This window comes from Clytia hemisphaerica, unplaced genomic scaffold (assembly GCF_902728285.1).
Source record: "Clytia hemisphaerica strain Z4C2 unplaced genomic scaffold, Clytia hemisphaerica genome assembly, whole genome shotgun sequence".
NCBI classification, from domain to species: Eukaryota; Metazoa; Cnidaria; class Hydrozoa; order Leptothecata; family Clytiidae; genus Clytia; species Clytia hemisphaerica.
This window is the reverse complement of record NW_027103286.1, coordinates 1,262,815-1,289,068: the sequence shown is the minus strand read 5'-3', so window position 1 is coordinate 1,289,068 and position 26,254 is coordinate 1,262,815. Positions and strand designations below refer to the sequence as shown.

The 26,254-nt window shown below is 34.7% G+C and overlaps 1 protein-coding gene across 2 annotated transcripts in view; it reads left to right on the top strand.

Moving 5' to 3' along the window:
• The window catches only part of LOC136806275 (mediator of RNA polymerase II transcription subunit 15-like), a 41,477-nt gene that overhangs the window by 3,222 nt on the left and 12,001 nt on the right, over positions 1–26,254 (top strand). The window contains exons 2-8 of one of the 2 annotated variants that reach the window (XM_067062837.1): positions 5,924–6,011; positions 6,475–6,526; positions 7,752–7,808; positions 20,663–20,737; positions 21,947–22,135; positions 22,697–22,962; positions 25,980–26,115. In XM_067062837.1, coding sequence (XP_066918938.1) covers positions 5,924–6,011; positions 6,475–6,526; positions 7,752–7,808; positions 20,663–20,737; positions 21,947–22,135; positions 22,697–22,962; positions 25,980–26,115 — 863 coding nt within the window. Of the gene's footprint in view, positions 1–5,923; positions 6,012–6,474; positions 6,527–7,751; positions 7,809–18,197; positions 18,286–20,662; positions 20,738–21,946; positions 22,136–22,696; positions 22,963–25,979; positions 26,116–26,254 lie in introns of those variants that run through there. The other variant, XM_067062843.1, reaches the window with a different exon arrangement.

Below are 26,254 nucleotides of genomic sequence, written 5' to 3'. Positions count from 1 at the left end.
CTTTTGGAAATTTCACAACGCCTCTGACAAATTTTTTGAAGGCACTGAAAGTAATTGGGTCGGACATGATGTCCGACTAGAATCGATTTGGGTCGGACATTTCAGCAATTGGGTCGGACAATGTCCGATGTCCGACCGTTATTTCGAGCCCTGTAGCGAGGTCACAAAAACAAACTTTAAGTGAGAAGTGGTCTTTTGCTTTTGATACAAATAAGCTCTCACATTCTTTTTGCGCCCCCTGACAGCTGATTATTAGGCTAGGCTAGACTTGCCTCTTTCAACAAATGGCCCCTAAAAGTTTAAGTTTACCCTTCTTATTGCCAATGCAAAAAAAAACTGATTCTTTAAAAGTTTGTAGAACTTGAGAAAATTCAATTCAAAGAAGTGGACTTTTTTCTGGGACATGACCCACGGCATGGCCGGAACATGTTCCGGCCACAAAAAAGTATTATTGAATCAGGCCGAACATTTTGTTCGGACCATGTTCGGGCCATGTATTTACATTAGGAATAGTAGAATTTAATTTTATTTACCTTTCCTGGTTTATCATCATCCATTGTTAAATATTTTCATTAGACAAATTCAAAGTTCCAAATACCAGTTTGATTCACAAAGTTGTATAACAGTACAAAAAACGATCCAGAAAAATTCTGCTTCGAATAGGAGAAGACCACGAGAAAAGGGAACGGGATAAAGAATAAAAAGAAGACCGTATTATGTAAGATTCAAATCATTCTTTTTAATAATTTTCCTAACATAATTGGAAAATAGATGATTAACTTTTATATTTGAACAATATATATTTGAATAAAGATGAAGATTTTTAAATTTGTTTGCTAAAATAAGGAATTTAAAATATAAATATTGGGTCCTGAAATTACACGCGCGATCGTAGCAAGTTTTCGAAAATCTGGCCCGAACATGGTCCGAAACGGGCCATTTTTAAAAAGTATTAATCAAGAGGCCCGAACATGTTTGGGCCATGCCTTGGGTCGTCATCCGGTACAATGACAAAAAGTCATTTTTCAAATAAAATTGAAACAATCAAAGGATTGAATCAAAGAAAATAAGAAAAAAGAAACCTAGACCAGCATATGTCTCACCCTTTGAAGGTAAGAAAGTTTTAGGATTCATTATAGGAAGTTTCATAATAGATGTATCTCAAAATAAGTTTAAAAAAGATAGACCTACACGCTTTTTTTTTTATAAGAATACACTTTATAAGAATGTCCATGATGAAAATGGCCAAAAAATTAAGAATATCCTAAGAATATCACCATCATGGAATTTTGCTATTCAAGCAAAGAATGTCATTTTTAGAGCATTCTAAATTATAAATTGCCAATTACCCCCAAGTAATAAGAATGCTGGCTGTAAGAATATTTTAGGATGATTTTCCCAAAAAAGTTAAGAATATCCATGATGAAATGGATTTACACCATTCTTATAAAAAAAAAAGCGTGTACCGCGAGTGGTCCTAAATCCGACAGCCCTGCCTAATTCCGACCCCCAAATGACTGTTATGAAAAAAATTCTATGTTTACAAACATTCCCTCTCCAAGTTGAACAATAAACTATTGCAAGAACTCTTGAAACAAAACATCTAACAAGGTTGCTATAATGTCAATTAATGTGATCAAAAAATTGTGAGTTGTAAAAATAATTACCTCTATTATTCTGAATCTGTTGGGTTGCTCGTGTTTAAAACGTTAACAAATTTTGTAGATTGCTGTAATGTGAAGATGTCAATTTATGTAATTTTAAAAAGTGTGAATTGTAAAAATAATTTCTTTTTATGATGCTGTTACTATTGTTGTCATTTAAATGACGTTATACATATTGCAATAAAAAATTATGTTTTGTATAAGAAGCAATTATTATTATTTGGTTAAATTGGTTCAATGTATCAAATCTCTCAGTTTAGTTGACACTTTGCTATCTTCGTTGTGTCACAGCGCAAGGTTTGTTTTTATTTTAGTTCGTTTTAGACTCCATCGGATTTAGGCAGGGCTGTCGGATTTGGGACCACTCACGGTATGGAGTTCTTTTGATTAAAAAAATGATATTTGTCTCATCCATAACCTACTGTATAAAAGAAAGCATTTAGGCGAACCCGAAAAAAATTTTTGTTTCCGGTCCACCGGCCGGGTGAAAATTTATATTGTCGTCACACGGCCGAATTTTTTTGTACATCATCGTTAGGGCTAGGTTAGTCTGTCTGTTTGAAAAACTTTTGTGGCTCAGTTTTTGAGGCGTGTGATTTATCGCACGTGATTTTTTATATTCTACTGTAAAATGCACGTCTAGAAATCACTTGGAATGAAGGTTTTATCCTGATCATTGTTATGGAAATGAAATTTTATTTATCTCAAACTAAACCCTGCATTGTTTTTGTTAATTCTTGCTTGCAACTCAACTTTTAAGAATGTTTTTTTTTTAAATATACAACTTGGTTTTTATAAAAGAATCATGCTGATTTGTGAGTAAAATAAATAGAAACATTCACAAAGTGGGGACTTTTCAGTAAGTAAACAGCTTTGTTTAGATTGAACCTTTAGTCATGCGAGGGACGAATTGTATGTAAAATTTTGATTGTAAGCTATCAAAATTTGGTCCTCTGTTAAAAGAAATGCATTAGATTTTAATAAAATGTCCCGTCCGTAACCATTTTTCATATAACTTTTACTTGATTTATATCTGGTAAACAAAGATATTACTCAGAGATTTTTTCCAACAGAATTTTTATCTTCCTAAATCTTTTCACCAGATACATTGGCCAGTTAGTTTCATCACTAAATCAGTCACCTTCTCTCCGGAAACTTCACCCCCAGCACGCCTTGTGTTTGTGTCAAAAATGACAGTTTTACGCCATCCATCATAACTTTTGATCTACTAAACCGATTCAAAAAAGTAAGCCCATTCTAGAAAGCCCAACTATCCTGCTTTCTAAAAATGTTAAAATGAAGGATTTTCCTCTATCAATGGTTTCACAGTAGTCTTCTGCCTTAGAGTTGAAAACATTTCAAAAATGCAATTTGTCATATTTTTCAAAATTTTAAGTTCAGGTTAAAAAAAAGTGGGGAGAACATTTGCGATACCATAATTTTCTGGCTTATTGTTTCCACCTTTATAACTACATTTGCTAGCCAAAAAACCACAATCATACCTTTACTAGAAAAGGCAGAATTCATTTTTAGAAAACCTTGGTTTTCGAAAAAAATTTCCACGTAAATCAGAGGCACATAGGCAGAGGCCCTTGAGGTAATTTTTGTGGAAAATATCACTAAAAATGACTTTCCTATCATCAACTAGCATAAAAGCAATAGAAATAACATAGTATATACACTTTTAAAACTCTTTGCAGCCTTATCATAAGCCTTACACAGTGTCCTCCCCTCCTGGATTCAGGGGGGAATGGGTTTTGAGGTCAAAAGGACGTATAGGGGGGAAAGAATTTTTTTTGAAGCCAGCCAGAGTGGGGGAAAACGAGGGGGGGGGATGGAAAATTTTCATTCTAGGCATGGGGGGGGACTCACCAATATCAATTCAAAATTGAAAAACATCATGATGTTGTGATCATGCTTAGTTTTTCTTTCATTTATTTCAACCAGCAATATTACGGTTTGAAAACAACCATCCTTTCCATTTATTCTTGAATTAGAACTACCTTAGGGAAAACAATAAGCGTTAAATTCATCAAATTACAGCTTTTTATGCTTGAGGGGGGACAGAGAAATTTTTGGAGGTAGGGTGGGGAAAAATGGGGGGGGGGGGATGGAAAATTTTCATTCTAGGCATGGGGGGGGGAGAGACCCTGAAAGACACTATGCGTTAACTTTGGTTTCGGTGACGGCCAATGAAGGCCGACAAGCCTCCAGTCCTCACCATTGATGTACTGTTATACTAAAGAATGAGAAGGCAGAAACTTACCTCAAACACTGACTAAACTACAAACAAGCAATACATAACATTTCCAACCAATAAAACAAACCATTTTCCATTAAATAAACATAAAAAGTTAGTTACAGCAGTCCACGTGCTCTTAATTTCCCAAAGAATATTTTGCCTGATTTCCCAGTTTGTTAGCAATTTTCGAGTTAGCTAAATTATGACGTCACTCGACTCTAACTCGATTTTTTATTTTCAAAAAATATTTTTTGAGTTAAAATTAACTCAAATTTTATTTTCAAAAAAACTTTTTCGAGTTAGCTAAGTCGAATTTCTTTTTCACAAAACATTTTTTCAAGTTAGCTAACTCCGAATTTATTTTTAGTTTACAAGTTTACGAGTTAGCTTGGATATTTTTAGAAAAAGTTAACTTGAAACTTTTTTTGTATGATAGTAGGTAAATCCAAAAAAATTGAATGGTTTTATTAAAAATTCGAATGTTTTTATTCATAATTTGAATGTTTTTATTTAAAATTTGAGTGTTAGTTTGGAAATTCGAATTCTTAGCTCTACGGTTGAATCTCCATAATACAAATATGAACAAAAGGAAAGAAAACAAAGAAAACACTCCAATCTTTTCAAAGGAATTGAAGCTAAGTACATAAAAAAGATAAACACAAAGGTGAAAGTGAAATGCCAAAGAAAATGGTTTGTTTTAACATCTTACAAAGGAACAACAAAACTCCCTTTTGAATTTGTTGAATCATAAAGAAATAATGTTAGAAACATTCAATATAACTCTCAAATGTATTGTATATACTATATACAATAGTCGAACGTGCGCAACGCACTGGGCTCAAATTCAGTGGCTTCAAATTATTCATAGGCCCAATTGAAGACCTCCAGATATTCACCCAAGGAACAAGTGCACCAAATTTCAGCCAAATCCAACCATTTTTTAGGCCTGTAGGCTCTGCTCTAAAGTTTTAGCCTCGTTTTGGCGGAAAACGCGATATTTTTGAAAAATGAAAAAAAGCGCCCCCAGATATTCACCCAAGGAACAAGTGTGCCAAATTTCAGCCAAATCCGACCATTTTTGAAGTCTCCAGGCTGCCCCAAAGTTTTAGCCTCGTTTTGGCGAAAAACTCGTCCCAAGGCCCCAAAAATCAAAATTTTCACAAAATGAAAAAACCACCCCTAGATATTTACCCAAGGAACAAGTGTGCCAAATTTCAGCCATATCCGACCATGTTTGAAGTCTCCAGGCTGCCCCAAAGGTTTAGCCTCGTTTTGGCGAAAAACTCGTCCCCAGGCCCCAAAAATCAAATTTCAAAAAAATGAAAAAAACTCCCCCGGATATTCACCCAAGGAACAAGTGTGCAAAATTTCAGGCAAATCCAAGCATTTCTGAAGTCTCCAGGCTGCCCTAAAGTTTTTGTGACAGACAGACAGACAGACACACACACACAGGCAGACAGATATTGTCAGATTGTAGCTCAACTGAAGTTGAGAACCTACATAATTAACATACCTCGAAATAATCTGCAACATATATGTGTAGAACTGACAAAACAATTATCTGGAGCCAAAGTAAGCAACACTCAGTGTTGTAAAAAATCATACACTACTCATGTAAGTCGAAATTCAAGCATCAAAATGTAGTTTTATAAAGCAAAATTTTGTTGGTGCACACATAAGATACATCAGGGCACTTAAATTCAATAAATCTAATTTCTCATCTTTTACAAAATCTCCACATTAAACAAGAAAGAAGCCACATTAAATCAGTAACTTTTTTTTATATAATTATTATTCTCGATCCTTTAGTGCAAGAAGTTAGGGTTTTTAAAGACCTTTTTGATTTTTTCTTCACGAAAATGAAAGTGTAAGGAGCTGTAAAGATTTTATCAAAAGAATCAAAAAGCCTGGGCCCGAAATCTCCAATATAGTTGCTATTACTGAGTACATATAGATACACCTTAGAACACCTGTGTAATTGTTAACTAATGATATTTTTCAATATTTTTTATTTTAGAGAGGTGACATACAAAACTTATGGAAATCCAACAAAGAAAACAAGTAGTGAAGTTGAAAAGCAAATTTTGGAGAAAGCACAGTCAAGAGTATGTGTGATTCTCTTCTATTTATAATTAAAGAGCTTTTTATTTCACCCTCTGGTAGCTCAATAATATCCATCCATTTAGAATGAAATTGATTATAGCAACCCTCCCAAAATCAAATTGAAGTAGGTCCTATTACACTTATATACCTTTCAGAAATTATTTATGGCTTCCTGCAATGATCCCATAAATTGTTTTTTCTCAAAGACGTTCTATAACCCAAACAACGAGTTGTTTTTGAAGAGGCCAAGGACAGGTTTTTTAGTATTATCAGTCTCTTACGAGTTCAAAGATTAAAGTTAGGGACGGAATTCTGTCTCAGCAAAGTACACTTATCTTTTTCAAATTCAATAAGTTTTTTCTAAAATCAATTGATCTTCACTAAATTTCATGTTCTGTCTTTCACAAAGAGTTTGTTTATCTTTTCTTCTTGATGTTTCTTTACATCATTCTTCTTTTTCTTAAGGACAACTACCTCCAAATGGTTGCACGACTGATACTTCACACAAAGGAAGTCCGTAAGTTAAAATGTTTAATTTTTATGTCCGAAAGTTAAGAAATTGAATTTTTATATCCGAAACTGGTTAACATTGCTGTGTAGGGGGAGTAGATTAGGTCCTAACCAGGAAATTCAGATGTATAAATTTCTAAAAATCTATCTTTTATTATGAAATTATTTTGATGCGCATGATAGAATTAGCTTAAACATTTTCCTATAATTCTGCCTAAAATTTATACGTCTGTTTGAAGTTGTAGGGCCTAAAATTTTCTATTGGATTTGGGCTAACTTTAGCCTGGATATCCAAGCTCTTTAGAAAAAACAAAATTTACCTCAACATACAAAGTTCTAAAATAATATTAGAGAATGAAAGTGCAAACCCATGTTTCCAAAACTTTCCTAGCCAACCCAGAGCAGGCCAAACAAAAGTTAATAAAAAAGAGCCTTACAAGATCTAAAGCCATTAAAACATCTAAAGCTTACACTTAAGTCCATAAACAAGTTTTTACACCTTTATTAACCGATTTTGTTTTCCCCCGATAAGGTATGTTAAAGGTCTTGTTTTTAAATAAGAGTGATATCTTTTGCTTACTCAACAATTTCAATTCGTAAGCTTTTTCACATTGGATTGACACGGATGTGGAGCAAGATTGGTCAGAAAAAGGAAAGAAAACATCTTTTTGCTTATATCAGCATAATATAACAAAATACAGACACTGTGTCCTGATATGAAATATGTGTCTGATATGAAACGGAAACACTTATGTGAAAATAAGATCTTTAAGTAAGATCTCCACCTCTCTCCTTTCAACTTCCTCTTCATGTATTTAATACTGTTTGCGGTTTTGTTATGCTAAACTGTATGGTAATTAAAGGAATTTTATAATATCGGATAAGCCATTTTCTTAGCTTTTTTAACTTTAGAGGACGTTATAATGAAATTAATGGTATTGGCTTAACGAGGATTCATATTTTTTTAATGTTACAATTGACTTTCTCTAATTTGATCTTCAAGGGATTAGGTTTTCCTAATTTGAGTTAGAGAAAGAGTCGAATTACAGAGTGTATTTTAAACCACTTTCCAGCTGAGTGGACCAATATTTTAGTTCGAATTACAGAAATATTCGAAAAAAAGAGGTTCCAATTAGTTCCAATTGCAAACAGTCTGATTTGTTGATTTGAATACCATTTCTTGTTAGATTTGCATTCTGACTTGACTCATTGAACGTTTATTTATTGTGCAGGTGGGCGAGTACAGCAGAACCAGAATATCAATATTGCACAACAAGCCAACCTTCTCGGTGAGAAATTTTCGTTTAATTAATACACCTTTTCGACCGTAGTCGCGTGGTCAGGCGCGTGCCACTTTATTATTATTTAATTATCCCCCTAAACTCGACCCAATCCTTTTTTACACCTTTTTCTATTGTTAATAGGTGCAAAAAAGACTGGACGGTTTTAGGGGGTAAAACGGACAAAAAAATGGCTGCGTGCTAATTGGAGGCTACGGTCGAAAAGATGTATTAGTTAATGTTTCATTGATTATGGATAATGTAGCAGTCAGTTTTCACTTTTTTTTAGCTGTTTACCCAAAGATAGGGGCGAGCATACTTTTTTTCCTGGAAATCCAAGCACTTACTCTAGACCCTTCAATTGTTGTTGAACATCAGAACAGAGAGAAACATCAATAATTACCAATCATTAAATCTTTGGTATTGATCGGTTGATGATTGAACCCACAACCTTGCACAACCTCCTTTAGGTAGAGCGGGGCTAACTGGGGCTAACATGGACTGGGTGATTTTTTTTTCACGAGACCTTTTGAAAACCTTCAGCACAAACTTTATTCAGTTTATTTGTTTATGTATAGAGATTTCCTTTGGTGCTAGATGCTTGAAACATTACAATCAGTTACTCATCCTTTTAGTTGTCAAGCAAGCCTCATTAAAATCTAGAATAAGAAACAAAAAGGAGTGGTGGTACATAGTCGATGAGTCATTATGCTCGTGGTTCTTAGAAATGTTCATAGAAACTTTTTATCCTATGTTTGCTTTGTCAATTGGATATCCTTCTTAAACGTAATAATTATATCTGTAAGTAGTATTACTTTTAGCCAAAAGTATTTTAAGCAAGCTCATCTGATAGCATAAACTATCCTCTCTCCTCTCATATGAATCATATGAATTTTACAAAAAACAGCTGAATTTAGATAAAACCAGCTGACACACAAAGTTGTTTTAACGTTCATCTAACGTTATTTGGGCGTTGTGAATATTAGAAAAACGTTGAAACGACGTTGTGTGCCAGCTGGGAAAGGAAAACTTGCTATATTGTAGATTTGGGAATTCAAAACAAAAATATATTTGAATGGATGGATAAACCTTTTTAAAAAACCTGAGTAGAAGCATTTGTTTCTTACTAAAAATATTCTTCAGAGAAACAGTAAAAAAGGTTAATTCTTTTAATTGATTGTGCAGTCTTTAATGAGCTTTAATTACCTTTTTGTCAAAATTGTCTGCTCAATAGTTGTGTAGTAGCATCGTTAAGTAACACACTGAAAGGATTTTCTATCATAACGTTAGTTCTTTAGTGCACAAAAATTTTGGTTCATATTTTGGTGTGTTGTTAATTTTGAATCCATTTTAATGTTATTGGTTTTCTTTGTTTTGGCTTGATTTTTTTGTTTTCGTAGACATGTGTAGACAGGATCTCAGATCTGAATTTCAAATCATCCAAACTTCAAATCCGAATTTCAACTTGTCGTGGAAATGCTCAATCATAAAGTATAGTTTTGTAGCGATAGTTTAAACTCTGTATGTTTTAAAGGTTTTGTTTTTAGATAAGAGTGATATCGTTTGCTTACTCATCAGTTTTAATTCACAAGCTTTTTCACATTGAATCTACTCGGATGTGGAGCAAGATTGGTCAGAAAGAGGAAAAGAAAAACATCTTTTTGCTTATATCAGCATAATAGCAATAGGCAGACACTGTCCTGATATGAAATATGTGTCTGATATGAAACGGTAGCACTTATGTAAAAACAAAACCTTATAGCTCGATTTTGGTTGCTAGGTCAATAAAAGGGTTTTGTGTAAAGAAATTTGAAAATAGTTCTTTGTTTGTTTATTTTGGTTAGGGTCAAAAATAGTAAGGAAAAAGTACCCGAAAGTACTTCACCAAGTGGCCCACGAGTACTTGTGTCTTATTTTAGAATTTACCAGAGTTAAGTGTAGATCCCTTACAAGCATCGTTAAAAAGACATACTTTATTTCATTTAAAAAGTTATAATATAGTACGGTCTAGTTGTGCAAATATTGTGCACAAAGGCGTAAAAGCATGAAACTTTGCACAATGGTAGTTTAGGGGTCAAAAATGGATTTAAATCTCAGACCCAAAAAATTGGCACCTGTTTGTGTATTTTACAGACCAGAATAGGTTTCCAGGCTAAAATGAAAATTCTTTTCTCCAAAGTATGTCATGTTACATACCGTTGGAAAGCATTTTTCATACCCGTTCAGAAAAACATTACAACCCATATCTGAAAATGAAGCCAATAAAAGTTATTGGGGAAGGTTGTTTGAAAAATGACCGAAAATGACATAATTGCTGACGTCAGCAAAAATTCCAGGACCACACAGACACGTTTATTTTTGTGAAATTCAATAGAGGATCTTTCAATGACCAAATGGATAGCTTTGCTTGAGAGTTAACCTCACTTGACATAGAATATGGCGTTTTCATGACCGGTCGAAAGCCTTAGGCTAAAGGGTTTGCACCGGGCATGCCCATGGTAGAGCATTACTAAGGCAAAATTTGTCAACCTAACAATACTCAAAAAAACTATTATAAAATAAGCTTGCAGCTGATCTAACCAATAGTATTTAGTACCTGAGAGGTACTCTATTGAATTTCACAAAAATAAACACGTTTGGGTGGTCCTGGAATTTTTGCTGACATCAGCAATTACGTCATTTTCGGTCATTTTTTAAACAACCTTCCCCAATAACTTTTATTGGCTTCATTTTCAGATATGGGTTGTAATATTTTTCTGAACGGGCATGAAACATGCTTTCCAACGGTATGTAACATGACATACTTTGGAGAAAAAGATTTTCATTTTAGCCTGGAAACCTATTCTGGTCTGTAAAATACACAAACAGGTGCCAATTTTTTGGGTCTGAGATTTAAATCCATTTTTGACCCCTAAACTACCATTGTGCAAAGTTTCATGCTTTTACGCCCTTGTGCACAATGTTTATGACTTTTGGCACATTTAGACTGCACTAATATATCAAAAGTAAAAAAATTGCTTCTTTCTTCATCGTTGCGATAGTGTGTCACTTATTTATTTTTTTGGAATCTATCAATCGTTTCTTTTTGATTTGCACAATGTGATCATCCCGAATTCTGATTCCCTTTTCTTCGTTTCTTTCATCTTTATACTCTTTTTTTTTTATAAGAACCTGTAGATTTTTGTTTTTACTCTTTGACCCTGAAATTGTTCTTATCCTGTATATAGGATATTATCACGTTTTTTTTGGCTTAATACCTAATTTTAACTATTTTGACCACTAAATTGATTGAAATTGAGTAATTCCAGGCTCAACAATGTTCTTAAATTGTTCTCATTTTTTGGCATTTTGAGCCTCATTGTTCTTATAAGATTGTTCTTGTAAAGTAAAAAGAGTGTATTTGTAAGTCTCTCTTGCTTTTTCCTGACTTTTCCTCTTCCCCCCTATTCGTCCTCATTCGTCTTCTTCTTCTTAAATCCTTTTCATTGTTCGTAATGATATTTTTAGGATTTCATCGCGAGAGACATTCTTTTTTATAAGAACATGACCTGTTTTTTTTCACTTCTTCAGTTGTGAAACAGAATTGGTTCCAAGATTTTCTTGTATTACTTTCATTCTACTGGCACTTATCAGATAGACTATTTTTTACGTTATTCAGTATAGCTATACTGGTGGTAGTAGTAGTTCCCACGAAGAGTCTATTCGTCACGCGTGTTCTTATGGAATTTAGTCTGCTCAATTTCTTTTACAGTTTATTCTTTTTCTTCGTGTCTATTTCTTCTTTTTATCAAAAAAGTCTGGCTTTTTCTTTTTTTTTTTCATTCTATTTTTTTTGTTTTACTTTTCGTTTTTATTTAGACACTGGGTTCTCTATGTTTGATTGCTCGATTGCTCACGAGAGAGTTATAACGTGTGTACGACCCTTCTTCACGACTTCGTTGATTGAATGTTTTTAACTGTTAATATTTTGAGCAGTATTTGAGCTGTTTTGGGTTAAAGGTTTTGTTTTTAAATAAGAGTAATATCGTTAGCTTACTCATCAAATTTAATTTACAAGCTTTTTCACATTGGATTGACAAGAATGTGGAGCAAGATTGGTCAGAAAAAGGAAGATAAAAACATTTTTTGCTCATACCATCATGATATAACAATAGCAAGACACTGTCCCAATATGAAATATGTGTCTGATATGAAACGGGAACACTTATGTGAAAACAAAGCCTTTTAAATAACCAAAACCAAGCATAACTTATGCTTGGTTTTGGATGGATCAGGTAGACTCTGGCTTATTCGAACTTTTATTATTTGAAACTAAAACATTGATCCCCTGCAGCCACAGTCAAGAAGAAGCCCAATAAATACACTTTAATGATTTGAATCTCTCCGTAATTCGAATAAATAAGCATGCCCCCCCCCCTCCCCAATATTTTGCAAAGTATTTTTTTTTTTTACTTTGAAAAATCTTATATATACCGAAAATTTTCGAAAATTTTCTTCGTCGCCCAACCATGGTGGGCTTTGGTGGGTTTTTGGCCCCCTCAATTCGATGCGCACGCCGGAGGGGGGGGGGGGGCAGGGCATGATAAGATTTCCCGTTCGAGTTCGAACAATCAAGAGCCAACTGTGTACAATGTTAAAACTACTGTTGAATTGATTGTTTGTGAGTTCATATAAATTTAAATTTAGTGAAAGTAAAAAACAAAAATAGAAGCTTGATCTGCATGTTAAACTTCAGTTCGTTAAAAGAACTAATTTTCGTGGGAACTCATTTTCGCTGTTTTCGCGGTTTTTTAGTAAAACCGTTGAAATTAGAGCCCACAATTAAAAATTTAGCCATTTTTCATCCAAAAATTGGAAAATCCCTAGAAAAATGAAAGAAATTTGTCCGAAATAAGACAAAGCCGCGAAGATTAATTACCGCGAAATGCGATTTTTTTGCATATTTTTTGACCGAAAATTAGTTCCCTTAGTGTTATCGTATTATTGCTGGTACTGCATCTACTACCCGTAGGACCCGAGGAGTAGATTTCTTTTTGACTTTTTGAAAAGATGTCCGAGAATTCTTTTAGGCACTTTCTCCCCGGATGGGTATAGACCTTATTGGATTTTGATTTTCCTAAAACAGCGATGCATTGTGGGATTGTTTCTGGTGTATTACAATAGAAATCTCTTAGGAATTCCTCGAGGGAATTCTATTGTAATACACTCGAAACAATCCCACAATGCATCGCTTTTTTAGAAAAATCAAAAACTCCGATAAGGTCTATTTTGCCAAAATGACTTTTGACGGCTTTTGAAGCTAAAACTTTTGAGTTTTCAACTTGGCAAACCTGGAAGTAACGCTGTTTGGTATAACTTTTTTACTTTTGAAGAAATTGAAGTATGTTTTGTTGAAATATAAAGCTGAAAGTCTGAATAGCACACCCCTAGTGTCACTGGTTAAGAGGGGAGAAGAGTGAACTAGTAGTCTTTTTAGAAAAAAGAGATTTTACCTGAAATTGAATGTTATGCGTTTGAGATGTTTGCCTGTACAATATTTGCCCTTTTTAATTTTTTTACTTGGTAGGTCAGGTAGACCCCTACAGTTTTAGATAGGAAAGGGAAACTTTGGAAATAATTTCTGTGTCATTTTTGTATTTAGTAATAAGTATTTCCCGGAAAAAAATATGTCAAGTTTTTTTCAAATCTTATTACAAACTTGAAAAAAAATGTACGGACGACATTGATATCTTCAGTTCAAATTTATTTAGATGATACTCAGTTATAGTCTCGGAATACTGTAACTACAGTTATGCAATGATTTAAACTTAAATAGATTTGTTTGTTTGTTTGTTTTTGTTGTTGGGAAGTTTATTGATTCAGGACTAATTAGAGAACAGTTTAACAAAAAACATCAACCTTTTGAACCTCTTTCCAGTCCTTTTTTTTTCGAGTCTTTTTAATCGTCGTAGTAGAGAGATGACGAACTTTCCTCTCTTGGAATTTTCCGCGTAATTTGACTCTCAAATTTGAAGCATTATAATGTTTTTGGATAGTTCAAAAATGAACGGAGAAACCTTTTCTCCTAATACTCAAAGTTTCCTGCTCTTTCAAGCATTCGTCAGTTAGTTTCTGGATATGTTTTCAAAAAATATGAGGAAGGTTTTTGTTTAAGTTTGCGTAAAAAATGGCATGTGGTACAACCGATAAAGTTGGTCACTATGACTGCTCTGTTTATAATCTATTGTATAAAACCAAAGAAGTCTACTACTCCATTCTTCTTCTACTGAACTTCTTTATATGTAACATTCTTATAAATTCATGATATGCACCACTGGAGAGTCTTCTGAGAGCTTTTGAAAATAGACAATAAAAAAGTGACGTATTGGGTGGAAATTTTTAAAAGTTCTCAGGAGAGTCTCCAGTGGTGCATATCATGAATAAGTTACTTCCGTTGCTCTAAGTTGATTTAAAACTCTCTATAAAATTATAGTACGTAGTCATGTTCTTAATTTATGAAGGTTGATTTAACTAGATTCCGAATTATTACAAGAAACATAAAAAACACATCACAATATTCTTATAAAAAACACTGGTATACGTTTACCGTCTATGAAAATTGAGAGAAGGGATTAAAGTATATTTTCTTGTGAATGAATACATACAAGACAAGATGAGACGAAACGAAAAGAGGGTCACATTTTTTGTACAAAACATTATATAGCAGTGTATAGTACTTTCGGTTCAGTCTCTCTTTTAATAGGGACAGTACAGTAAGCGCGCTTGTGAGAGTCAAAAACACATGCATGAAAACTTGAGGAATTACTAAAAACTGGGTATTATTACGATACAACTTCTTTTTTTTTCTTTTCAAAATATTGTGGTAAAAATTTCTATTTTTTATTTGTTTTTTACGCACGTATTTGGGTTTCAAAGAGATTTTTATTTAAAGTCTGTAACAGTTACATGTGAATTTTTGTAAAAACTTAAACAGATACTGTAAAGAGTTGGACGGTGTAGTTCCTCCACCTCACAGCGAGTTTATGTATTCGAGATAAATCGAGTTAGACGGTATAAAGCAAAGTTGACATGTCTCCAAAATCATCGTCTACTTTGCTCGACGACGGTAAAAACACCAAAATACCGTCGTCTGTTTAGGTGAGCAAAGACGATATAGAGCCGTACACCAACTATCGACTTTGTTTTGTATCATTTCACTTACCGTCGCCCTCGATTTTCTCCGATACATAAACTCGGTTATGTTTCCCAAAAGGGAGTTTGTTTACAAGGAGCGAGTTATTTGTAAATCTTGACCAGTGAACTTGTATAAAAGTCTCATATGTGATTATATTTGATGTCATTATATATATTAGTGAGTGGGAATGGATTTTATATCCTGACTGGACTCTGTTTAGTCTGTCAAGATGTGCATGTAGTAGAAATTGCTAAAAAGACTTTAAACTCTGTGACGTCTCTATTCCCTTTTTTTTCAAATAGAGATCGAATTTTTGCAGACGACTCTTAAAATGTACCAGTGAGATGTAATGAGATATAGCAGGATAAAGTAGAATTCATGATATTCATGACGTAATGTTTCATACGGAAATACCCCGGTTTTTAGCAAGTAGTGGCAAATTTAAACTAGACAAAAGTTGTATAAAACTTGCCACTACTGGCAAAAACCGGGGTCTTTCCGTAGAAAACATTACGTCATGAATGTGGGTTGTTTTCAAAACTTTGTACCTTGAACTAAAATGTAGAACTAAAGAGAAATAGTCAAATTGTTTGGTTACGAATTTGAATGTTGTGTTTTTGTTACATACACATTTTGACCTTATGAAAATATAATATTAGTGAGGTTAAGTAAATCGGTAAAATCACGACGACGAACGAAAATTCAACAGGCTAGTGAGTTTCAGCCAATCAAATTTCGTATTTTCACTAGCCTTATACATTTTTCGTCCGTCGTCGTGATTATCCTTGTATGCTTAACCTCACTAGTATAGAGTATACAATTACAAATTTAAGAGTAAATGCGAAATCTGGGACAGTTTATTTACGCGTTTTTTATATAAGAACAAACTATGTAATGAACAAGGCTTCGATGTCTTTAACATTAGAACAAGTTAAGAACATTTTAATAAGGCTCAAGTAAGAAAGTAATTCTGCGACTGCAGTTTGAGGCGACCCGAAGGCTCCCCTTACGATAGCTATCTACCCGAAGGTAGGGGAGGGCGCCACTCTTTCTCACTGGATTGTTCCACTTACCCTTGATTCTTCTCTTAATTGCTGAACATCAAGCGGAGAGGCATCAAGTACCATTTTGGGAAATTTTGGTATGACTTGGCACAACTTTGCGTGCCGTAGCCGGATGCTCTACCACTGCACTACGGTTGCTTTAAGGGTCGTTTTAAGGCTTTGCGGACCCTAAAGTACTCACAATACGGTGGAAATAAGAACATCGTTCTCGACAGAACTTAAAAAAATTACTGATCTCTTATAATGCCAGTTAGAGTTTCTCGAAACGACTTTTTCCAAGATCTCTTCCCGTATACCCGATAATGAATGATTGATAAAAAAGTTACCAAATTTTTTCATAACGGAAGTATCTCTTGAAACTTGTCATTTTGATAGAATGTCTCATCAATTTGAGCGTCTCATGCAAAAGTTTCTCTATATTGGAAACATACTTTACAAAGTTTAACGTTCCTCATCTAGAGCCTTAAACTTTAGTTGCTGTAGAAAATGGGGAAAACATAGTTGACGATTTTTAATGGTATTACTGTTTTTTCCCCGTATGGACGGTGTTGTGACAGGTTATTTATTTTTTTCTGTCGACTTCACCATTTTCATATTCTCATGAAGACAGTATGTAATGCCACCTTTTGAATTTCGTTTTGATTTGATTTGTTGTACTGTTTGATAACAGGTTTGAAGCTGTTTAGAGTCACAAGATGAAAGAAATACAGTCAATTCTCTCTAACTCGAATCTCTTTTATTGGAATTTCTATTATTCGAATCTCTGTAAATCAAATTGAAATATTTGTCCCTTCAGTTGAAAATTCCTTAAAATTTCTCTCTGTAATTCGGATCTTTCTTTAATTCGAATAAATATTTTGGTCTCTTAAAGATCGAATTAGAGAGAGTCAACTGTACATCAATATTAAATACCAGTCTATCAGCATTTTTTCATCTTGATCGTCAACTGATACAACCACTAACGATCATGTTAATTACTTTCTAAGACCTACTGAAATTATTATGATTATCTTTATGTTTAGAAATGTATTTTGTAGCCTGGATATTCAGTAAACTATTTCACCGTCTAGTTCAACCGTCAACTGCTCTAACTTGGGACTATCTGACAAAACATGGGACGGCAATTCGGCCACCATTTCACCGAACCTCCAAAGTCATTTGATTTGACTTAATGAACGGCGTATTAAAAAAAAAACGAAAACAAATTTGTTGTCAAAGAGATTTAATTTAACAGTAAATGAAAATACAGACCAGATATCAACCAGTCCCATGTTTCGACCAATCGTCCCAAGTTAGAGCAGTTGACGGTATTGAATTATCACATAATTCATTAGTACATTTTCGTGATTTCGTCTAGTTTTCAATGTATATGTCTCTGGGCTATGGTCTGGTTTACGTAGATCACGACCTGCAGGGCGCATGAATCTGTAACCGAGTGTAGAGTTCACTCTCTCTTATTCGAACTCGAACGGCAAAACTTATTTGTTCGAATTACAGAGAGATTTGAATTATCACTTATTATCTTAAGTGAGTTTCTCTTCGACAAGACTAAGAATAAATTCGAATTAAAGAAATATTCGAATAGTGAAAGTTCGAATAAGAGAATGTGCTGCACGTATAACTTATTGGCAATGAATCTTACCTTAGGTATATAATTTAATAATCGGGTAATAAATTGACTGGTTCCTTTCCGCCCAGTTACTGATCAGAATTTTGCACAAGTGTCTCTTTTTTTGAAGCTTGCTTTCTTTGGGACGAGATGGAGTTTTTGTAAGCTCTTATTTGCGTTGGTTGGTCGTTAACTGTCAGTAATAAAACAATTTTGTTACTTTTTCTAAAGAACGTGTCATTTTTATTACTTCAAATGGCCAATTAATAAAGTAAGTCTTATAAAAATTCCATCTCAGCTGCTTTCTTTGGCCGTATATTAAAGAGCCTCTATTACTTTATTTTCGGCCCATTTTACACCGGACCTTATGCTGTCATTGGCCAAAAAACAGCGCCATAAAGACCGGCGTAAGAGAGCTGGACGTTTGTGTTGTTACTTCAACTTCTCGTTGTGAAGAGCAAATCGTTGTTCTGATAAATTTGTGTACGTTAAGATCATAAACACATATTTCTCAATCATAATCTGTAATACCATTCTCTAAACACAGTTAAAAGAAAGAAAAAAATTAAGTTAGAATTATTTATAAAAGGATATTCATCACACTGTTTTCACACAAAATGCGAATGCGAGTTCCAAGAGGTAAGTTTTTTATTTTCTCCATTATATTTATCCTATTATTGAACCAGCCATAGAAAGACCCTTTTTCCACTTGTTCAATCTCAGATTTTGTCGTCGGATTTAGCTTGGTTGGTTTCAAATGCGATTGACTAACTTCTTTTTAAAGTCGACTGTCGCTAATTCGAACTCGAACGGAGAATCTTATTTGTTCGAATTTTAGAAAGTATTTTAAGAAGGTTCTCCTTGAAGGGGATACTGGAAACAAGTTCAAATTATAGAAAGCTTCGAATAATAATAGAATTATCAAGAATTTACTCTATTATAATCGAAGGTTGAAATATTGAAAGTCATTCTCAAAAAAAATTGAGTTTCTGCATTGGGCTCTTCCAGAAAAGAATTTTAATATGGGGGGTGGAGAATATCACATTTTTTGGAAATTTACCCCTTGGACTGTGACTTTTGACCCCTCCCCAGACAACAGATCTAACCCCCAGACAAATACCAGTTGACCCCCGGACATTCAAAATCACCCCTAATTAGAGCAAGTTTGCTCTCAAAACAAGGCAAATTTTGCAGATTTTCACTACCCCCGGACAAAATATCCAATTTATCCTCCACCCCCATGCACAAAAATTTTCTGGATTATTCGATGTCAAAATAAAAGTAGCACATGCGCATTGCTTGCTGCGATAAATTTTGAATTGTGCTGCACAATTCCCAAATTATAAACTTCGATATTTTCTTTTAAAACTGTTACATTAGGCTCTCTAGAAGGGAGCAGGGAATTTTCTTTCTTGAAATTTTGCCTACTTATTTAGAGAGTAAATTCAACATTTTTGACTGGTCGTTGTAATTGGTTTTTGTCATCGGTTTTTATCGGCAGTTCCGTCGGTTTTTGATCAACGTTACACGCTGTTTTTATAAGAATGGTGTAAATCCATTTCATCATGGATATTCTTAACTTTTTTGGGAAAAAAATCATCCTAAAATATTCTTACACCATTCTTAATTTAGGAACCTAACTCAGACTAGATTTAACATTTAGTACATACGTCTCAAGCATAAAATGGCATTCTTAGCTTGAGTAGCAAAATTCCATGATGATATTCTTAGCATTATTCTCAATTTTTTGGCCATTTTCATCATGGACATTCTTATAAAGTGTATTCTTATAAAAAAGCGTGTATTAGCCTCATCAAAGCACAAAATATTCACGAAATATTGTCTACGGCTCCGTTTTCTGGATTTTCTTTGCTATTCATAGGTCACTTGACCTTACAATGATTGCTATGTCTTGTGATCATTACTTTCCTCTACTGCGTACTTCAGTTTTCGAAAGTGGGATGTGCCCTCTGTTAGTTGATTGTTTAGGATTTTCTTTCCATGAGGTCAAATCCCTTCAATGACCTGTCTGCACTTGATGGCACACCGAATATAGATTGCTTTCTCTATAGTCACTTTCTTTAATGAAATCTGATATCTCTTGCTAAAAGTTTGATTTAATTTGTAATCTTCTTGACAGGCTATCTTTTTTTATAAGAAAATTGCTATGCCTGAGTCATTCTTACGGTAATGGTCCAGGAACCATTATCAGTGCCTTTGATCTGTTAGCAGTTGGCATACCCCCGTGGCTGAGCTTTTTTACTACCACTGACATCTCCGTTTTAGCTTCTAAAAATCACAACATTTGATTTAAGAACCAGTCAAATAGAATTTAAGAATCAAATCTTATAAACACGACAAACAAACAAGCTTTTTAAATGGATCCCTAGGAATTTGACACCACTATTTATTTAACCTGAATATTTTTTTCTCTCACTACTAATTACTATCCCGCAACATTTTTTGTCGTCAATTCAAAGGTCAAGGTCATCTCCATTTAAATACAGATGGAAAACTTTTTTCTGAAGGGTCCTTGTGCATTCCATTTTTATTTTATAGGCCCGTTTAGTAGATAGGGTGTTGTTTGAGATATTGATATGACTTTGGTTTACAATCATTTTTGTTTTTAATAGGCTTTGGAGGTGCTTTCAAGGTTTTTGTGTTGTCGGACAATGAGCTCGATCTAATTAAAACCTCTTTGGCTCTTTTTACTGGGCTAAATTTGTGTTTTTTGTACTTTCGAGGGCTCCAACACTACGATCCCTGCATTTGCTAAAAACAGCCAAAATAACGACCAATTTCATAAAATAACGACAAACTTCGCCGTCCACACCCACCCCTATGATTTGATCTTTTCTTGTTTATTGTGAAGATTAACGACTGATGGTTTAACTTAAGGAACGTAAATTACGCATGTGTGTTATTGATGCAGGAACCGTCAGTCGAACTCGCTTATATTAGCTTATATTTGAATTCTTACATTAATGATGATATCTAAATATCTTTCTTTTTTCAGGACAAACTGTCCCCAACCAACAGCAGCAAGCACAAGGAACACAGCCTGTTGCTAACAACCTACTCAATGTTTCAGGTACTGAAAAATTTCTTTCTTTACACAAATCTTCTTAAAAAACAGTGTCCCAAAAAAACGACAAATTTTTAAGCAAAATCCTAAATATATGCGTATACTTAATTTCAGTTCCAAAAACCTTTCCAATCATCTTGGGAATTGAATATCTTTTGATAGAAAAGAGAATTGTAATCTTATTTCAATTATTGTAAGACTAGTTTAGATATTGAGTTTTGAGGATTTTACTTCATGGTCATCAAAATTTGTCCGCGTTTTTCGGGAAACACTATATATGAAAAACTATGGATAAATTATCCATTTAAAAATCAACAGAACCTCCCCTCTTTGCTGCAACCATAAAATTTCACCGAAGGCTAGGTAAGGGGAATCTTTGCTCTTTCCCAAACAAGACAAAGCGAATCCTTTAAAATGTGCACCGCATTTCGGATGGCGGATTGAATCTATTACTTTCTTTGTTTTCTTGTTAAACATTTTTCAAATTTTGGTAGTAAATGTTACTTCCAATCTAGCGTATGTATGAAAACCATGCGGGATGCGCAACTTATGTGGGAAAATAAGCAGCTTCCCTCCCTCTTTGCTTTAACCACAAGATTCCAATTGGTTTCATGAACATGGCGTGACGAGGCTTCAGTAAGAACTGCATTCTCATGATGCGATGGTCGTTATTTAACCTTTCAAAGGGCAATTAACGACAAATTGCACGAATCGGAGAAATATATTTCGTCCAGTATGAAATTACTTCTTCGATGTCAGCGATTTATTGAGATAATAGAATGTGAAAAGAATTCCATATTTTATGTTATTCATGACGTAATAATTCGGAAGCACTCACAAAAGACCGGGTGTTCGCCATTAATTTTGAATTCGAACAATTAATCTAGTGGCAAACGACCGGGTTATTTTGGGCGCTTCCGGGTTAAGGATTTTTCTGTCAGACTTTTGCCTAAAACGAAATCTCGGAGGGTAAAGAAGTCTGGATATCTTAGTCAAGGAAAGTTCTGGTCGATGGACAACTACCGTATCGCCCCTTTCTTGTTAACGGTCCCAGCTCAAATTGACTGAGGAAAGATTAGTTAGCTTCTAGCAAATTAAGGCCGCTACCCACTCAGCATTTTATAGACGAAATATATCCTATATGTTATTTTCCCTGATAAGATACTTAAGATACTTTTACTTTTTCATCAAACCCTCTCTCTATTTCTCCTTCAGGTGGTAACAACTTACAACAGAACGTGCAACAGATTCAACAACAGTTACAACAGAACGCCAACAACGTACAACAACAACAAAACAACACTATCAAACAAGAACAACAACAAACCAACAAAGCACCTGATCAACCCAAAGCTCAACAAATTACTGGTGGAACCCTCTTCGCTAACAGTACTTTAAATCAAGGTAAACTGACTTGAAGGATATCATTTAACTTTTCCCCTTCCATTTGCTTACATAGCACTTTTAAACAATTAAGAAAGAACAAATTTCTTCCACTCTCGCGCCGCGCGGGCAATCTTACTGTTTGTGCTGCTTTTTCAGCATAGAGGTGCTCCTTTCTATAGACATTAAAAATAATATCTTTAATAGCTCGAATCTTCATGCCATCGCTGATTTTTATTTCGGATTAAGCGTTACTGTGGTTTACCGAGATGTTCCTTCATTCTCCCATTGACAAAAATGAGTGAAGTCAAAGGAAAGAAAATGTGCGTTTTTGCTCTGTTAGCTATTTTGTTAATGTCCGCCTGTTTTATCTGGCCCTTTTATTGAACTTATTCATGAAATTTTGACTTTATGAATTTATTTTATGGAGACACCTAAATTTTTGCAAGTAGTGACAAATTTAAGCCAGAGAAAAAATTGTTTAAAATTTGCCACTACTGGCAAAAACCGGGGTGTTTCAGTAGAAAACTTTGCGTAATCTTGAATTGGGTATAATCTCTGTAGATATTTATCTCTCTCTAGTAGCAGGTATGAATAATGGGCAAGCAGTACAGGTCACCGTCAAAAACGGACAAATCGTCAACCAGCAACTACAACAGCGTCAAAACAACACCATGGTCCAACAATCTCAAACCAACAACACGGCAACAAACCCTCAACAACAATTGCAATTTCAGATCGCACAACAACAACAAAACAACCAACAACAACAGAGCAATACACAACAAAATATTCAACAATTGTCTAATTTCATCACAAATGCTAATAACCCTCAACTGGTCATGGCGGTGAGTAGAACTTTTGATAAGAAATCTGCGACCACAGTCGGAGGCGACCCGAAGGCTCCTCTTTCGATAGCTATCTACCCAAGGGGAGGGGAATGCGCCACTCTTTCTCCCTGGATTGCTCCACTTACCCTTGATCCTTCTCTTAATTGCTGAGCATCAAACAGAGAGGCATCAGCATTGAGTTTGAAGCCCGAAGGGCTAGAGGCGAATCTTCAATCCTTCTCAGGCAAGAAAAATTGAAGCCACTTATTTCCTATCCAAAACGCGCATAGAACGCCCCGTAATCTATGAAGACGGATTGTATCTAACTCGCTCTAGCTGTTCCTTTGTTTTTTACCATTTTGAGGATTGCCTTTTTTGAAACACTAGCGGATTTAGGACTAGATTTTAGCTTCAATCCGGCGCTTGTGTAAAAACCACGCGCGGGCGTTCTGGATGGGAAATAAGTGGTTTCATTTCCCATCCAGGAGTCTCGAGTCTAGCCCTTCGGGCTTGGAAGTCAATGGGCATCAAGTACCATTTTGGGAATCTTTGGTATGACCCGGCTGGGTGTTGAACCCACATTAAATGCTCTACCACTACACTACGGTCGGATCACTGTTGATTTTCATGCCAAAATGAATGGAAAATTCGGCTGTTCCATTTAATACAGTCACAACTCTTTAATTCGAACCTCTACCATTCAAATCTTTCTGTAATTCGAACTAAGATATTTGCCCCCTTGGCTGGAAAAGGGTTCAAATTACTCTCTGTAATTGGAATCTTTCTCTAATTCTTGGAAAATTTTTGGTCCTATTAAGATCGAATTAGAGAGTGAACTGTATTTACAAGGGGGGACTCTTTAATATTTTTAGATATCCCCTGAAAAAATGGCAATGTTTGCAAAAAGAAAAAAAATTCTAAAAAAAAAATTCAATTTTATGCCGTAAAAAAATTATCCAGTTTTTTTTATCGTATAGAAAGATAGATTTAAAACTCACTCAAAATAAAGAGCTGAGTATTAGAAGATTTTTAGGCTTAAAACCAAAAAAGTTTCGATTTTTTTTACGTTCTTCATTAACCCTTAGACTCCATGAGACGCGTTTTCGCGTCCTGAAACAGCCAAAATACCAAGTCCCAAAGGTTGGGTCCCAGGTCCCTAGGACTTGATTTAAAGGGGCATAAACCGAATGCTTTTTGAAAGAATATAAAATTACCTTTCCAATGGTACCAAAACGAGTGTCTAAATCAAAAGCTACAAGCTTTACGCCATTTTGAATTTTCAAGTTTAAAAAAAAAAATCATTGAAATTTTTCAACTTTTTCAAAACTACTGCGCGCTCAAAGGGTTAACTAAATTTTTTAAAATTTTTTTTGAAGACTCCAAACTGCTCAAAATGACTGAAAATGACAAATAGGAGTGATTTGAAGTTGTTTTGACCATAAAAAATTTTTATCAGGGGTCTCATTAACCCTTAGACTCCATGAGACGCGTTTTCGCGTCCTGAAACAGCCAAAATACCAAGTCCCAAAGGTTGGGTCCCAGGTCCCTAGGACTTGATTTAAAGGGGCATAAACCGAATGCTTTTTGAAAGAATATAAAATTACCTTTCCAATGGTACCAAAACGAGTGTCTAAATCAAAAGCTACAAGCTTTTACGCCATTTTGAATTTTCAAGTTTAAAAAAAAAAATCATTGAAATTTTTCAACTTTTTCAAAACTACTGCGCGCTCAAAGGGTTAATGTCAAGAAAACGGGCTAAAAACGTGCTATTTTGAGATTATTCGCCTTCTTTGTTGGCCATTACGACTGAAAGCTTTTTTACTTTTGCCATTTTCCATACTTTTTCTCTAGTACGCCTACTAGAAACTCTAACAACATTTCACCACCCTTCTGTGGCAATAGTTTATCCTTTAAGCTCGTCTTAATTGAACTTCTTTGATTTGAAATCAAATTTTATCGTATTCTTTCTGAAGAGGCGTTCTTCGTGGGCGAAAACGAAGTTTCGAAAGCAGACTGATAGGTTTGCGAAAGAGAAATTGGAGAAAAGGAAAGTTTACAAAACGCTTTTTTTATAAGAACGAGTAAGTTTTGGCATGGATTGAGCTGTTCTTGATTTTTTGAAATTTTTTGCGATGTTCTTAAAGATTTTAAGAAGTGTTTAAAATTTGTTAACATAAGTACTGTCTTGGTAGTTCTGAAATCTGAGGCTTAGACTGTTCTTAAATTGTTCTTAGGTTTTGGCCACGTGTTCTTATAAAAGATGCGTGTAAAATAAGACTTTAAAGTAGTTTTTGTCCCACATCTTTCGGTATACAGATGGTCAACTTCAGGTTTTCCACCTTCTTCTTCTTTCGCATTTCTTTCTAATTTTTTTGTATAAAAATCCTTGGTAACGTTCTCGGTCATGTTCGCAGAAGATTCATTGTTAGATCAAGTTGACCTCGAGGTATCAATTATTAGTGAACCTGCAGATATTTGTTTATCGAACACTTCCTGTCCGTTTTTTTCGTTCAAAAGAAAATAATTTCAGGGCTATAGGACGTGAATCAAATGTTCAGTTTATACAGGGGGGATTTAGTTCAAGGGTTCGGAGCCCCCGAACGGGTGTTACCAGGTAATTTGCTCGTCTGCAAAAGGAATAAAACCCCTTATACCATTCACTTTTAGCGAGTTTATGTATGTGTGTGTATGGCGCAAACGGTTAGCTTCTGATTTGACTAGATCCTGATCAACTGAAGACTATGGTGAACTACCGTCCTCGATTTGGCTGCTCTTTGCAGAGCTGCGGAATATTCCAAATCGGATTCAGTCACTCTGTCGTCCTCAAAAATGCATAATAGCGAGGTTGAGCAAGTGTTTATTTAGACCGTAAAGTGCGATTTCGTAGGCCTGTACATGGTTTGCTTTGGCAAGTTATGTACAGGCCTACGGTATCGCACTTTACGGTCAAAATAAACCCGTGCTTAACCACGCTAATACAATGAACTTAAGCGACGAAAATCTAACCAGAATACTTACTTTGTTTCTTTCGACAGTCATCAAGCGGACAAAATTTGACGCTTCAGCAGAAAGCACAAGTAGCGAAGGCTCTTCAGTTACAACAACAGCAAAAAGCCAACGAGTTGCAACTCATCCAACAAAGACTCAGACAGCAAGCCCAACCCAACATCGGTGAGTTTTTCTACAACGGTTGACTTTAAGACGTTCCTCCTTCTCCAGGAAAATTCAGTCGAAAAGTGACATGTATTACAAACAGTTTTTCAGTCTTCTAGATGTGCATTTTAAGGATGCAAAATTTCTGAAATGCGAT